Source organism: Eublepharis macularius, chromosome 8 (assembly GCF_028583425.1).
Source record: "Eublepharis macularius isolate TG4126 chromosome 8, MPM_Emac_v1.0, whole genome shotgun sequence".
Taxonomy (NCBI): domain Eukaryota; kingdom Metazoa; phylum Chordata; class Lepidosauria; order Squamata; family Eublepharidae; genus Eublepharis; species Eublepharis macularius.
In genome coordinates, this window is record NC_072797.1 from 89,876,973 (window position 1) to 89,892,212 (window position 15,240).

General features: G+C 40.4%; 1 protein-coding gene across 1 annotated transcript in view; it reads left to right on the forward strand.

Moving 5' to 3' along the window:
• The window catches only part of PTCH1 (patched 1), a 103,820-nt gene that overhangs the window by 76,249 nt on the left and 12,331 nt on the right, over window positions 1-15,240 (forward strand). Inside the window, exons 17-20 of the mRNA XM_054987010.1 lie at window positions 3,011-3,194; window positions 6,056-6,336; window positions 9,186-9,323; window positions 13,264-13,406. Of these exons, the coding sequence (XP_054842985.1) occupies window positions 3,011-3,194; window positions 6,056-6,336; window positions 9,186-9,323; window positions 13,264-13,406 (746 nt within the window). The remainder of the gene's footprint in view (window positions 1-3,010; window positions 3,195-6,055; window positions 6,337-9,185; window positions 9,324-13,263; window positions 13,407-15,240) is intronic.

The window sequence follows — 15,240 nt, forward strand, 5'->3', positions numbered from 1 at the left end:
TCTCCTAGATCTAATGCAGTGTTTGGACATTCAGAATTTCAAGTCTCTTCAGTCTACTGCCTTCAAGACTATGTGGAAGTTCATCATAATCTGTCCTTCGACAGCACAAGCTTTATTGAGGAAGAGATGAAATCTCTATGTAGAACTTACCTTATTGTATATAATTTTATTCAAAATATCTTTCTGCACTTCTGAATATGTGCTGAAATGACATACCAAGATCTTTCCTATACCGCAGTTCTTCTCTATGGATGTCCTGGTGTTGCTGCAGCTGCTGATGTAGCACAGAGGCATCAGGGCTTCTAGATGGCAAGTTTCCCTGCACTTTGCTTGCCCCAGTCTCCAGGGTGGTCATCTTCCTCTCACCCACTGTATGGGGGGCACTTTTTACCACCAGTAATGGACATTGCAATATGTTATGGAAGCAAGCCTGACTTTGCTATGATCTTTCACAAAGCACCACAGCAAAGCAAATTTGGGAAAGATCTCAGAAAAGTCCAGGAAAACCAGGGTAGTACATGGTGTCACCACGATGCTGTGGGAAAGCAACAAATCTGGAACAAATTACCCATGTGGAAATTGTTCAAGAATGTGAAAGACCACTAGGTGGATATATTGCTAAGCTTAGGGTACGAGGTTCACGACAAGGTTTTTTTCTTATTATTTAATCCATAATTTTGTGGAAGATTTACTGTGTGATTGATGATGAAAGAGTAATAAATCTGAGTATGCCCCATTTGCATAAGATGGTGAATCACATATGATGACCTTAATTGACAGTTTTTTCCACAGAATTTTTTATTTTGGGCATGGACACATTGGGATAACTAATAAGGCTGTTTACATTGCAGAGGCATTTAGGTGGCAGATTTCCTAGCAATGGAAGAGCCAAGCTAGAAAATGTATCAGGGGTACCTATTATTGGGCAAGTTTGGTTTTACTTGCTAGTTTTGTGGTATAGCTGCTGTTCTGCTTGCACTAAATTTTGATACGTTTGTTTGGGCTAGTAGCAATCAATGGATAGAATGGCCCAATAAATGTGTGAATTGCAAGCTCAGTACACCACAAAGCTCTTTTTCTAGAAGCATCCAAGTAGGGTTTCAGGTTTATAAGTAGGGTTGCTAGGCTGAACCTGGCAACCAGCAGGAGGGAGGGGGTGGGGATGTGGGGACATGTGACAGCACTGATGTGCCTATGTCACTTCTAGCTACAACTCGGAAGTGACAATCAGCAGCCCTGGAAATCACCACAACTATGGTATAACTTTATGGTTTTACCATGGAGTTTTTGCCAATTCCTAGAGCTTCTCATTGTCACGCTCTGAGTAGTGGCATGAATGGAGACTCCTTGTCATAAGTGGACACACAGTAAGCATAGCTGTAAAGGATATGTTGTGCTGTTAGTTCTATGAGGGAAACGTCTTGTTTTTAGCTCCTCATCTCTGATTTATTTGTATATAGAAAATAACACTAGTGATTCTCTAAAGAATTCAGTTTTTTGTCCTCTTTCTATTTTTTGGTAGCATTGACTCTTTCCATACATCCTTAAAGGGACAGCCCACTCACCAAATGCTGGGAGCTTTCCCCCTTGACTCCAGATGTCTCCATTTTCAAAACAGTTGCAGACTGGTTGGCTTCCTTTTTCCCCATTTTTTTTTTGGCGCCTTTCTGGGACCACGGGAAAGTGCACTCCTAGAACAGGCACCGAAAAAATGGTAGCCAAACAGTCTGCAGCCGTTTTGAAAATGGAGACATCTGGAGTCAAGGGTAAAAGCTGCCAGCGTTCAGTGAGTAGGCCAGCCTTTTAAGGACGTGTGAAAAGGGCCATTGAAAGCAACTTTTGTTTAAGGCAATAGTGCGTATAAAGTGTACAACAGAAACAAGTTGCAATGTTATCATGTATAACACATTATTTATTCAGAAAAGCAAGAGACAAAAAGTAGAGACTGTAGTGAGATGCCCCACTAGGTTTTTTGTTGTTCTTCAACAGCAAAGACCAGGTATACTACAGAACAAATATGACTGGTTTCCTGATATAATTTCCTGTGCCTGGGAGGGAAGAAAGTGTGCTGCTGCACCCACGGGGTCTGGGAGCTGTATTCTACAGTTCCAAAGACAATTTGAAGACATACAGTTGTTGTATATCCTGTAAATTAATTGAATCCAGATCTCTGGCTTCCATATTTTTGTTTTAAAGACTGCTGTTGCTGTTGTTTTTCACATAATTAGAAAGATCTGAAAATGAGAGTTGGAAAAGAATTAAAAAAAAACAAAGATCCTGTTTCTCCCCCTCTGACATTACAGTCCATCCTGCATCTTCACACGATTTCTTTGGCAAGGCAACCTTTGTTCCCAAATCCTAGAATATCTGATTCCAACTTACACCCCAAATTCATTTGCCCACAGTGACCCCGGCAATAGAGTGCATTCATCTGTTTTCTTGGTGCTGGGCATTTTCTGAATACATAGGTCATAGGAGGCAAGTGTTAGCAAAATTTATACAGATGTTGTTTTATTTTTATAGCTCTCCTCCATTTACTGGGTGGCATTTCCTTCAGTGTTAACAACAGAGGTTAACTGCACACAGACGTCTATAGGAGTCCTGCCAGATTCTCTCTCTCTTTTTAAAACTGCCTTTTAAATACGTTTCTTCAACTTGGTTACTTTTCCCTTTTGACTGCAGACAAGCTTTCAAAATTCAGGTTTAATTGGCCCAGTCTTTGTCTGAACCATCTGTTGATTTAATTTTTCTAATGAACTGCATGCAAAGCATTTTATGCTGTACAGAAACAAAGAGCTTAAAATCTTGCTATAAAAATGCACAATTTCTCCCATACTGTCAACAATTGCCTGTCATGGAGTCTCAGTTTAACTTGTACAATTTTTTGTAGGAAGTTGTGATCCTGTTTTGCATACTTTTGCATGTTCTGTATTTCTGTTGCAAAGATTTGAGCAAGAGTCCTAAAATCCAAGCTTCATTCTGAAAGGCTTCTAAACTTTGTATTTTTCAGTTGACTAAACAACGTCTGGTGGATGCAGATGGAATCATTAACCCAAATGCCTTCTACATCTACCTGACAGCCTGGGTTAGCAATGACCCTGTGGCCTACGCTGCTTCTCAAGCCAACATCCGGCCCCACCGCCCAGAATGGGTCCACGACAAAGCAGACTATATGCCAGAAACCAGGTTGAGAAGTAAGGAACATTTCATTTTAATGTCTTATGGTTTATATAAGTGCCTCAGCCCTTCTTTCACAGCCCAGCAACTCTCGAATCGGCTGACACTGTACAGGACTCAAACTGTAAACAGAACAATATATTGTGTTACTTTTTAAAAACTCAGGAGACAGATGTGGTTGTGTAATGTAGTAGAAGAATGTCGTACCTCAGTAGCAGTTCATCATTTTGAAAAATGAATTCTTTAATAGTTTATATCAAAGGTTTAAAGCTTGCATTAGGCATTTTGTTTTAGTATAACTTTTTCATTTTATGTGTAAGGTAAGCCTTCAATTCCCATGATATGCTGCCCTTGCAAATGCAGAGTTTAATCATTGGGAATTATATCATGTTTATTCTACATTTGTCAGCCTGGCAAGCAAAGAATTTCTGGCAAATTAGGTCATTCTCTAACACCTGCATTGTGCCTGAGTTGTTTAGGTGAGAGAGAGATCTACGTACAAGTGTATCCTCTTTCCTCTTAGACCTCCCCCAAGTCACCCATTTGCATTATGAATGGCAATACCAATTTGATTTTATTTGCTTTTACACTGGATTTATTGGGTGGACTGCTAGCTGGTTATTGGGTGGCAGGATTGAGGAGGGGAGAGGAATGGTAGTTTCTGGAAATACAACGGGAGAGCAAACAAATTGTGCTTTGCTGTATCCGAACCCTAGAGCTCTTGGGCAGTCAGCCAACTCTTGTCTTAATGAAAATTTATAGTTGAGATTATAATAGGGCAAATCATGTTTAGCAAGTCAACTGAATGACCCTGCAGGGTCTGGAACACACAGCAACAGAGAGCAAATGCTTGTTGAGGAAAGGCTATTTTGAGAGGAGGGTGGGGATTGTTCAGTGGCTTAGCATCACTTTCAGAATATGAGCATAGAAAATTTGGATGTGTCAAATCATTAAAGGACAGAAATTTTGGATTTCCAGAATAAAGTATTTGAAATATTTGATCTTTCTGTGAGTGACTGTAACATGCTCTAAAGCTCATTTTTAATACTCAAGGAAAATGTAACAAATGTATTTGCCAACTTCAGCTTTCCAAGTAGTTAACTGAATAATTACAAATGTTGGCCCTGATTTATGGCTGTATTTCATGCTGCTGGGATTCTAGCACTGTCAGCTATACACCAATTTCAACAATACTACCCCTTACATTTGCGGAAACAGGAGGTTTTACAATTCTCTTTGATTCAAGCTTGAGGACCATGTTAATCTCTCAGACGATTGTTTTATTTATTTCTTGCTTTATATCCCACCTTTCCACTTAGCATAACATTCAAGGTAGCTTGCAAAAGAATAAAGTAGCAAATAAATAAAAACAACAGTTAAATAAAAACAGAACAAATAATAAATAAAAATAGAACAAACAGTAAAATAGCAGCAGCTAAAACTCCTCCAATGACTCATCCAAATCTGGCTTTAAATCCTGAAATTATTACAGATGGCTGTGGTAAAAATGGTAAAACAATAAAACAACAGCATTGCTCAAAACTAGAAACTTACTGAGAACAAAGAGCTTTGGGGAGATGGTTCACTTAGCACTCCTTAAAGGCCTTCCAGATAAGAACTGTCTCAGCCAATCTCCAGAAGGCTATCAGTGAAAGGGCCATTTCAGTCTCCTGGGGAGGGAATTCCACAGGTGAGGGGCAATAGTAAAGAAGGCCCTCCCTACCTTCTGCAAAGAAGTTGATTATATGGAGAACGCCAGTTCCAGAAGATCTCAAATTATGAGCAGGTTCCTCCTGGTGCAGGTAGTCCTGCAAGAACCCAAGCCCAAAACTTTACAGATCTGCACCAACATTTTGAATTTGGCCCAGGAACTGTCTGGGAGTCAGTGAAGCTATTATAGAACCAGGGACATGTGGTCCCTGCAGTGTACCCCAGTCATCACCCTGGCTGTCTCATTCTGCATCAGTTGCAGTTTCTGAACCATTTTCAACTATTGCCCCATATAAATCATGTTATGATATTTCAATCCCAGTGTTCCAGTACACAGGTGAGTTTGGGCTTGTACAAACTGCTATCAACAAATGCTAGCATGGTAGGCAGTGGTTAAGTCGCAAGGTAAAGTGCTCTGAATATATGTTTTGTGAGTATTATACTATGTTGTTAACAATATTCAAGATCCAGAGGAGTTAGCCATGTTAGTAGTAGCAAAATAGAAAAGAGTCCAGGGCCCTTTTCACACTGCTTACCTGCTCCCAGAATGTTGTGAAACATCGCGCAAAAAACGCAGAAGATAGTGTCTTTTCGCAAGAGTTTTGCTCAATGTTGCACGATGTCGCGCAAAACTCTCATGAGAAGACGCTATCTTCTGCGTTTTTTGCGCGATATTTCACAACGTTCCGGGAGCAGGTAAGCAGTGTGAAAAGGGCCCAGTAGCACCTTTAAGACTAACCAACTTTACTGTAGCATAAGCTTTCGAGAACCACAGTTCTATTCGTCAGATGATGCATCTGACGAAGAGAACTGTGGTTCTCGAAAGCTTATGCTACAGTAAAGTTGGTTAGTCTTAAAGGTGCTACTGAACTCTTTTCTAATATTCAAGATGCCAGTGAGTACTAAATTCACACTCAGCTAATGGTAGTGGGAATGCTTAGTTCACTTCATAGAGCTGAGGTCCCCATTGTGGAGCCCGTGGGCTCCATGACACCTGCCAACAGCTTTCCTGGTGCCTGCCAAGTGTTTTTAGATAGTGGGTATGGTAGACACCCCCTGAACCAATTAATGTGGTTCGGGATTCTGGCTTAGGAGTTTTAGCTGTATTCATACCTGTTTCTCTTATATAGAGATATTTTCAACAGAGGTCACTTTTTTTTCTCCCTAGTTCCAGAAGCTGAGCCTATAGAATATGCTCAGTTTCCTTTCTACCTCAATGGACTGCGTGATACTTCTGACTTTGTGGAAGCTATTGAAAAAGTGAGAGCAATCTGCAATAACTACACCAGCCTTGGTGTTCCCAGCTACCCAAATGGATATCCATTTCTTTTTTGGGAACAATACATTGGCCTTCGTCACTGGCTCCTCTTGTCCATTAGTGTGGTTCTGGCTTGCACATTTCTGGTGTGTGCCCTCTTCCTTCTGAACCCCTGGACTGCTGGGATCATTGTAAGTCTTTGTTGAAGTCAAATTCCTTTTGGCATAGCTCTTGCTACAGTCAGGAAGGTTTTGTTTATGTCTGGGCTACTGATGGAGTATGCATATTGCATCAGTCATGATATATTTATTCAACTTGTGTGTTAGGGGTGAGGGGGTAGGATTCATGGTAAATGTATAAACCTTAGTAATCCTTTGGATGACTCATTAACTTAAGTTTTTAAGAGTATGTGTATGTTTGGTGTGTGTTTGTTTGGTGTGTGTGTATAAAGGTTTCTAAATTCTTGCCCTCATTCTGATACCCAGAGGAGAAATCCAAAAAAAATTAAGCAGAGATGTGCTATTACTCTGAAAAGCCTAATTTGTTTGTGACAATTTGGAGTGTTTTAAAGAGCTCCCTGGGCAATTATGTGCACGCTTATTGTTATGTTCTGAAAATGAACCCTTAGAAACTCACTTTAAAAATAAGCCTCATGGATTCAGCAAGACTTACTTCTTTTGAAGAGAGTTAACACCACTCACTCCTATACAGCTTTCTTGTAAATAAGTCTTTAAGGTTCAAGGGCCTGCCTCCTCCCAAAAGGAGTATCCTCCTCACTTGCACTTCTCATGAGCTGTTCTCTCCGCTGAGCTCACTGTCTGTACACAACAAAGACCTTAGATTCCTACTAGGGGGTTGCACAAAAAAAATCCTCAGAAATCCAGACCTGAGTTTCAGGGATCCCCCCAAAATCTGGGATTCCTGAAGTCTGAGAAAGATTCTCTGATTCAGCTCAGACAAATGAGAGAGTCCCAGATGTATTCGGTCATTATTCTGTGTGGGGAAAACTATCCAGGGGTCTGAGGGGACATTTTTCAAGAAAACTCCACCAAATTTGCAAGGAACCTAATTCTAACTGCCCTGTAAAGAACTGCAGAGTTTCAAGAATATTAGATCCAGGGTCCAATGTTATGGGCCACTGAAGGAGCCCCCAGCCACTCTCCATGATTCCCTATGGGGAAAAGCATCTGGGGGATATCAAGATGAGGGCTGGGGAGCATTTTTCTAGCAAACCCCACCAAATTTGCAGAGAACCTATTTCTAACTGTCCTCTAAAGACACTCAAGTTTCAGGAGGATTAGACTCCAGGAACCAATTCTGTGGGCCCTAAAATAAGGTGCCCAGCCATTGTCCATTGTTTCCTATGGGGGAAACATTTCCAAGCAAGCTTTCAGGCAGAAACACACAGGGGCAAGGCTTCCAGCAGCCAAAAGCACACTCCCAAATGCAAGAGGAATCCCAACATAACCAAACTGAAGCAAGGGAATGGATAAAATTTCCCCAGAACCAACATAGATTAACATAAAGCCAGAGAATCATGTCAAAACAACCAATTCCAACCCAACCATACTGAAGCAAGGGACACTGTTGCAACTTAGCCTAAATGAACCAGACTCACTCGCGGAAGCCAGGCAGACAAGGAGAGCTCCTGCACAGATTAACCACTAATGCCCTCCTCCCTGCCTCCCTCCCCCTCCCTCCTGCCTCTGTCTCACTTCTCCCTCCCCTCTTGGACAAAACACAGATGCCCAGGAAGGAGCCAAACAAAGGCTGAAGCCATATTTCCTGGATTTATCTGGGGGGTTTGGATCCAGGTTCTCATATTGGATCCAAGATTCTCTGATTTGATTCAGGAAAGCCGGATATGGCTGGATCTGCAAAAATCTGTCTGTTTCCGGAATTCTGGATCCAGATCAAACTCTCCTAATCCCTACACCCAGTTGGCCTCTGCTGTCAGTCCCTGTGGGCTTTGCAACATCCTGAAGAGATGACCTTGTGAAAATGGGCAATCTGGCTATACAAGCAATAGGGGGTAGGGGAGAGAGGAGTGGGTGGAAATGAAGGGGGGGGAGGAAGAGAAATAAAATTATGAACATAAATTATATAGACTAGTATTTTATATATTCCCAGGAAGTACTTGAGATCTTTGAGTAAACAAATATTCTTTTCAAATGGAATGTTGATGTTACTCTGTCTATATTTTACGAACTTCTCCATAGCTTATAAAATGGTAGAATTAGAAAGCCATCACCATTTTTGTCCTATAGGATTGTACAGCAGGTATGTTAAAAGGTAAATGTTTAGTCTGGAATAGCCTTAAAAAGACATAAGCTGTATATGTTATCATTCATGAGTCGTTGGCTTATAAAATAATTTATTGTAGTGCCTATGGGGGAGTATTTTTTCCTCATAAAAAGGGATTTTACCTTTCTAACATAGACCTCTGCCTTCCTTCCTTCCTTAATTCTGTCTTAGTTGAAGAAGTATTTTGATATTGATTTCATGTTTTCCCTCTGCCTCTAACTTTTTTTACAATGTACATGAATGGAGATAAATAAAAGCCTCCCCTTAGTTTTAACTGTTTGCTTTTGCCAAGCCAATCCCTCTAAGTTCTTCAAAGCTAAGAGGCCCTTTGTAACTGGACACCCATCAGCTGATTATGGCATTTACTGTTTCTGTGCATTAAAACTACTCCAAGGTCACCTTCATTTACTCAAAAGGTTGGGGGGGAGCCCAAACCTGTATCTTTCCTCCTCCTAATCAGAAACGTTCATTGGCTTAATCACCATAGTGGCAATAACTCATTGTAAATGGAATACTGCAAAACAGAAAATAAATTGCAGATTGCATTGACAAATTATAAGCAAAATTCACATGTATACTTGTATCAATGGTTGGCAAGAGAGAGAATGATTTATACAGGAATTTCTAAAGAGTTCTACCATTAAAAAAACTGTTAAAGATCAATAGCCTATTTTTTCATGCTTCTGTATTTCTTGTAAGATTACTGGTTTGCTAATGACGACTTCTACTCTTTTAGGTGCTGGTGCTGGCTCTAATGACTGTAGAACTCTTCGGCATGATGGGTTTAATTGGGATCAAGCTGAGTGCTGTACCTGTAGTCATCCTTATTGCTTCTGTTGGCATTGGAGTAGAGTTCACAGTCCATATTGCCTTGGTAGGTGGAAGAAGAGAGGCTGAACATTTAGCTTGTTGCATAAGCTCTGTGTGTGTGGGGGGGGGGTCCTCAAGTCATAGCTGACTTACGGCAACCCCTGGCGGGGTTTTCATAGCAAGAGACTATCAGAGGTGGTTTGCCATTGCCTGCCTCTGCAACTGTGGTCATAGTACATAACTACATATCTTCAGAAAGCAACTGTGAAGCACAGCTGCTGTAGCATAGTGGTTAAGTGGCTGGGCTCTGAGCCAGCACTCTGCTGGTTCACTACTGCCATGAACTCTGCATATGGCCTTGGGTAAGCCACTCCTCTCAGCCCCAGCTCCCCAACATTGTGAGGATAATATTAACACTGACATTGTTAACCACTATTGAGTGTGGCACTAATCTGTCCAGAAGAGCAGTATATAAGCACTCAGTGGTTGTTGTGGTTGTTGTTACTCATTAGAAGGCAGTCCTCCTGTCAAAAATACTTGGAACATAGAAATCTGGTGCCTCCAGGGGAAGATCTCATAGAACCTTTCTCCTTGTACTTCTCGTTTTGAAGTGTGAAAAGTCATGGGGCACGATTTATTTTATCGTGCATCCTGTTCCTATCAGCATGATGATTATGCCCCAAACATTTGCTGGCCATTTGAAATCTGTTTCAAGGCAGCAGTCTGCAGTGTACATCACATTGGGTTGATTCACATTCGGCCAGTACCCATTACTTCTTGCCTTCTGCTTTGATTTTGAAGGTGCTCCATTTCCTGGACTATGAGATTGTTTAAGGTAGCTGTTGTTGTTGGGTTCCTGGTCATACCAGAATTAAAGGCAATGAACTAGATGTTCAGGCTACAAGAATGATAACCCAACTTACCCTTCAGCATGTAAGGATTCTTACTCCCATCTTGAAGTCCAAACTGAAGATACAGTGGCAAAAGTCATGGGGCAACCAGAGCAACAACAAACTTCTTGAAGTCAAACCAGTACTTTATAGTCAAATGCATCATACAGGAATAATAGGCAAGCAACTGTCCTGGTTTGGCTGAGGATCAGATATGCGGTCCAAACCATTGGTACCTGTTAAAGAGGAGGTATTACTCACCTGTTGCCCTTCAACATAACTTGACATTCAAGTGAATTGCTTGAATATCCATTTCTTCCTTCTGCTTGTCAGACTTTTCTCTGTACCAAGCCTTATGATCAGCACTTCATGGTATTAAGTCTTTTTACTGGGGGGAAATGTTAATATACATGCTTTTTAAAAATATTTGGAGACCATTGGTTGGCCACTTTTTAAAAAAGGTTTAAAAATTGTGGAATCTATTAGTTGCTGCAAGATGTGTTTTATATAGTTTTGTAGGAGTGTAGGCTGTTGTGTCCGGTTGCAATATAGTTTGGAGTATGGTGCAATATGGCCTAGATGCCACTGTATTTAAAAAACCCTAAGATAACCCACTGAATTTTGCAGATCTTTCACATATTATGAACTCAGTCCTACAGCTAATACTTATTTAGTGCTATGAAAATTATATAGGCCTGTGGTTTTAAGTAAACCAATACATTTAATTTTTATATATTTAAAATATTTTTGCCACCTCTTAACAATCAAAAACATTAAAATCAGCTTTAAGATGCACACACACAAACAATTAAAACAACAATTAAAAACACAAACAGAATGGAGGGTCAGTGACAGAATGTCAAACAGAACAGAAAAGCTTCAACTGCTGGTCCCTGGTGCCACAACTAATCTATTATCTGCATATATGGCCCACTGATTCTGTGTATTAACTTTCCCTCAAACACAGCTGTACCTATGTATTGTCTTGTGTAGTAGTTCTGGGGGGATCCGGGTTCAAATCCCAGCTTGCCTTGTGATCTTGGACTATTAATTCTCTCCCAGTCTAATAACGTACCTTACCAAGTTGTGAGGAGAAAATAGAAGAGAACTGTGTATGCTACCTGGGAATCTTTGGAAGAAAGACAGGATAGAAATGTGTGAAATAAATAGTTAATTTAGTAGCAAAGTGAAAATAGTAGTTATGCAAAAAGGAGTGGAGTCCGAATGGGCCAGTTGGCTCAGTATCAAGTAGTGGCATCCTTAAGTTTGTGATGGAGAGATGCATGGCAAGACTGTGAAATCAAATTCCAGCCAATGTATCTTCCATCCTTTTTTTAGAAAGCCAAACTTTACTACCTTTTCCTATTCCATGATGATGACAAAACACTTAGAAGTAAACTAGATGCAGAATAATGAATAAAATAAACCAGTTCCCACTATACTGTTATGATCCATGTGATACACAAGGAAAGGACAAAGTATGACTTCTCTGCCTCTCCTCACCCACGAATTAGATCATTAAGTAGGTTCCTCTTTTGTGACTTAGGCTCATCTTTACCCTAGTGGCATACAGTAAAGCAGCGGCTTCCATAAAAGGAAAATCAAAAAGAGTCCAGTAGCACCTTTAAGACTAACCAATTTTATTGTAGCATAAGCTTTCGAGAATCAAGGAAATCTGAAGTAATGCAAATAACTTCTAAAGCTATGCATTGCGATCTCTTATAAGGAAATCAATTTTCAGCTGTTAAACACTAGGCTGAGTGTAAAAAGAGAGAAGGAGGGAGGAAAATACCTGACCTGAGGTTAAGCATTATAAATGACACAATTAGCCATGTATTGTTTCCACTGGACTTGGAGATTAGCAAGGTATCACAGGTGCTCGGATCAAGAATATGACCCCCGTATGAATGATCTTTCATTCCTGTTTTGTTTTCTCTTATGGAAGAGTCTCTTGTGTCAGGGAAAAGTGCCACCATTAGCAGAATAGAGCCACAGGATCCAACTCATAATCTCTAAATAGGCAACATTTTGCAGTGCAAAAGGTACATGGGCGCTACGGCCAAATATTCTGAATCATGTGCCTAAATTATGCAAAAGTTTTACTTAATTGCAAAGCAATACATTTATAGCAATCAGTTGGTATGCATTCTTGTTTTGGAAATAAGTGAGCTTCAGAATAGGAAGCCTGGCCTTTTTTTCTAGATGACTTAAATCATTATTTAAACAGCCTCAATTTAAAACCAGTCCTTCCTGGGCTTACTGCATCACTGATTGTCCAGATCCTTGATAATGCTACCTTAGGAATGAACAGAGCTTAAGGAGCTCTTAAAGGAAGAAAAAAATGATACAGCAAATAGGAAGAAACAAAGAATTCCAGAGATGCATGCTTCACTTTATGAATGACCTCCTTAGTCATTGTTGAACTAAATACCCTTGGATTTTCATTGGAATACACAAGGAAAGAAAACAGAACATTATCAGACAATGTTTTTTCATGAATACTGTGGTGGTTCTGTGATATTTTAAATTCTGTTTTCTGTATCTAGTTGGCACCTGGATATATAGGAGGATGGAATCAGTGTAGACCATCTTTAAAGCATCTAGATTGAGTCTCAGCTGCCTATGATTAGGAATTATAGGACTGGGTAGTAATCCTTGTAATACTTTATTTGCAAGAAGAATTCTCTATTGGCTGAAGCAACTCCAAAATGAGTTAAGTACTTAAGTATGAGATTAGACATGCAGTCACCATGGTAATTCTTCTTATAATATATGAAGTGGAACTGATGAGAAATATACCTCTGCATTTATGTGGCATGCTTTCAATTTATAAATCTGTGTCCATAGCTTTCAAATTTTAGGAACTGCTGACAAGGCTTCCAGACAAAGTGCATGAATTCAGGTAGGGTTGAATCCTAGCTCCTGCCGGTTTACAGGTTAAGCACCCTGAATCAGCCTTGAGAGTTCATTGGGCAGTTGGACACATAGATGTAGTAAGAAACTGCCAGCTGTTGGATTTGGATTATGACAACTTTTTTTCCTTTCAGAAAAGAAATCTAGAATTGCATAAACTGTAATTGCTAATCTGATGGCATGAACTTCATTCTTTTCCAGGCATTTCTGACTGCCATAGGAGACAAAAATCGCAGGGCTGTTCTTGCATTAGAGCACATGTTTGCACCTGTGTTGGATGGAGCTGTGTCTACTCTGCTTGGTGTATTAATGCTTGCAGGATCCGAGTTTGATTTTATTGTCAGGTAAAACATGTGTGCATCCTGCATCTCCCCCTCCCTTTATTGAAATAAAATGAATGCAACAGAACCTCAGTTATCTAACTAATCAAGGATGTCTGCAAAGTGAATGGATAATTTTTAGGAATGGGATTAAGAGAAATATTGTTTCAACTGGTTTATACCTAACATTGAGTTATATTGGGATATCCCACTGAATCTGGGTAAATAAGAGATCATATAACTGCGATCTCTTTCATGGGAGCGCTGTTGTACATTTCTGTTTACCTGCTGTTGCATGATGTGCTGAGCTTGTCTGCTTCATGGTTCCACTTTCACTCTGCTTTATTAACTGCAAGTTTCATTTTAATAGCTGTTCTGGTTACAGGCACTGGAGTTTTTTTCCTGAAAAAAATAGACTCCAGGATCAAAAAGCGTCTTCCTAACCCATACTTCATTCTGTTAGAAAATAAAGTTAGTCCCAAAGTGCTAGTATTGTTCAATGGGTAACTGGAGGTGACCTTTAACCTACCACTCTTCCAAACTATTTACATGCAGAGCTCTTTGAATAGAGAAGTCTAAAGAACTATAAACATCCTGAAACTGAAACTCTCTTTTCCTCTCCCTTTCCCTGTTTTCCTGATTAAAGCTCAAGGAAATCTTTAGCTGACTGAAAAAACCTCCAGTGTAAAACATAAGCAGGCCAGTGTATACGACATCATCACAGAATGTAACATAAAATACATACAGAGGAGCCCGAAGGCCTTTCTGTCTGAAGCTGAATGGATCCTGATTTCTTGTGGATTTAATTAAGGATATGAATTTGACAGATAAAAGTGTAGAACAAGCTCTTTTTTTGGAAGAGAATTTGAGAGAAATGGATCTCATTCTGCTCCAAACAATCTCTGCAAAGGAGCTGAATAGAAAAGCCACGCTGCCTCTATGAGGCATTCCACCACTAAATAAATAAATCAAACAGGGTGTGATAGTAAGAGCCCCAAATAAAAATTGGCTGTTCCAGGTGACAGTGATTTTTATGATTGTGTGAGGAAGGATTAGTATATAACAGCTGAAGATGGGGATAGAGAACAGTATGGCGGCATATATTTTAGAAGGGTCCATTCATACATTATAAAGCCCTCTTGCTCCCTGTGTGCCTTGTCAACAGGCATGGGTTCCACACTCAGAACTTAATTCTCAGGTACAGGCATGATTCATACTGGGACCATATCATGGGGAGAGGAGGCTTAAGCCTCCCCCCCCCCCACACACACACACCATTTTCCTGACCTGCAATGGCCCCAGCAAGCCACTATTCACCCTGTTGAGAAATCCTGCATGTAGTCCATCAGTGCACCTTGTCTCCCCAGTACAGGTTCCTAGGGCAGTTTCAGTTTAGGGAAATGGTTTGTGGAGATGACAGCTCTTCTTCTCCCTGTGACCATCGTCCCAATTGAAGTAAGGCATATGTGTGTCTGAGAATTAAAGTTCAAGCACTGAACTCCTAGAAAGTACCTGATCAACAGGACTAGGGCAGATATGCCTGATCAACAGGACTAGGGACAAGGACTTTGTAACCTGTGGCTCTCTAATTGGCTCTAATATCCTCTTAAGTTTACCCCCACCTAGATGCTGTCTTACACCTAGTTACACTACAATCCCTCCTGCCTCTTACACCAACCCAACCAGCTACTGTGCATTAACCTCCACCACTAGATCCGTAATAGTTAGAGCCTCAAACTGGGCATTTGTTACAGTTGTTGTTAGGCCTGCTGTTACCAATAAACCATGTAAAAAGTGCTTGGCCCACTGTTGATGTCCGTGAGTGTGTGTGAGAGAGAGACAGAGAGCGCTATCTACC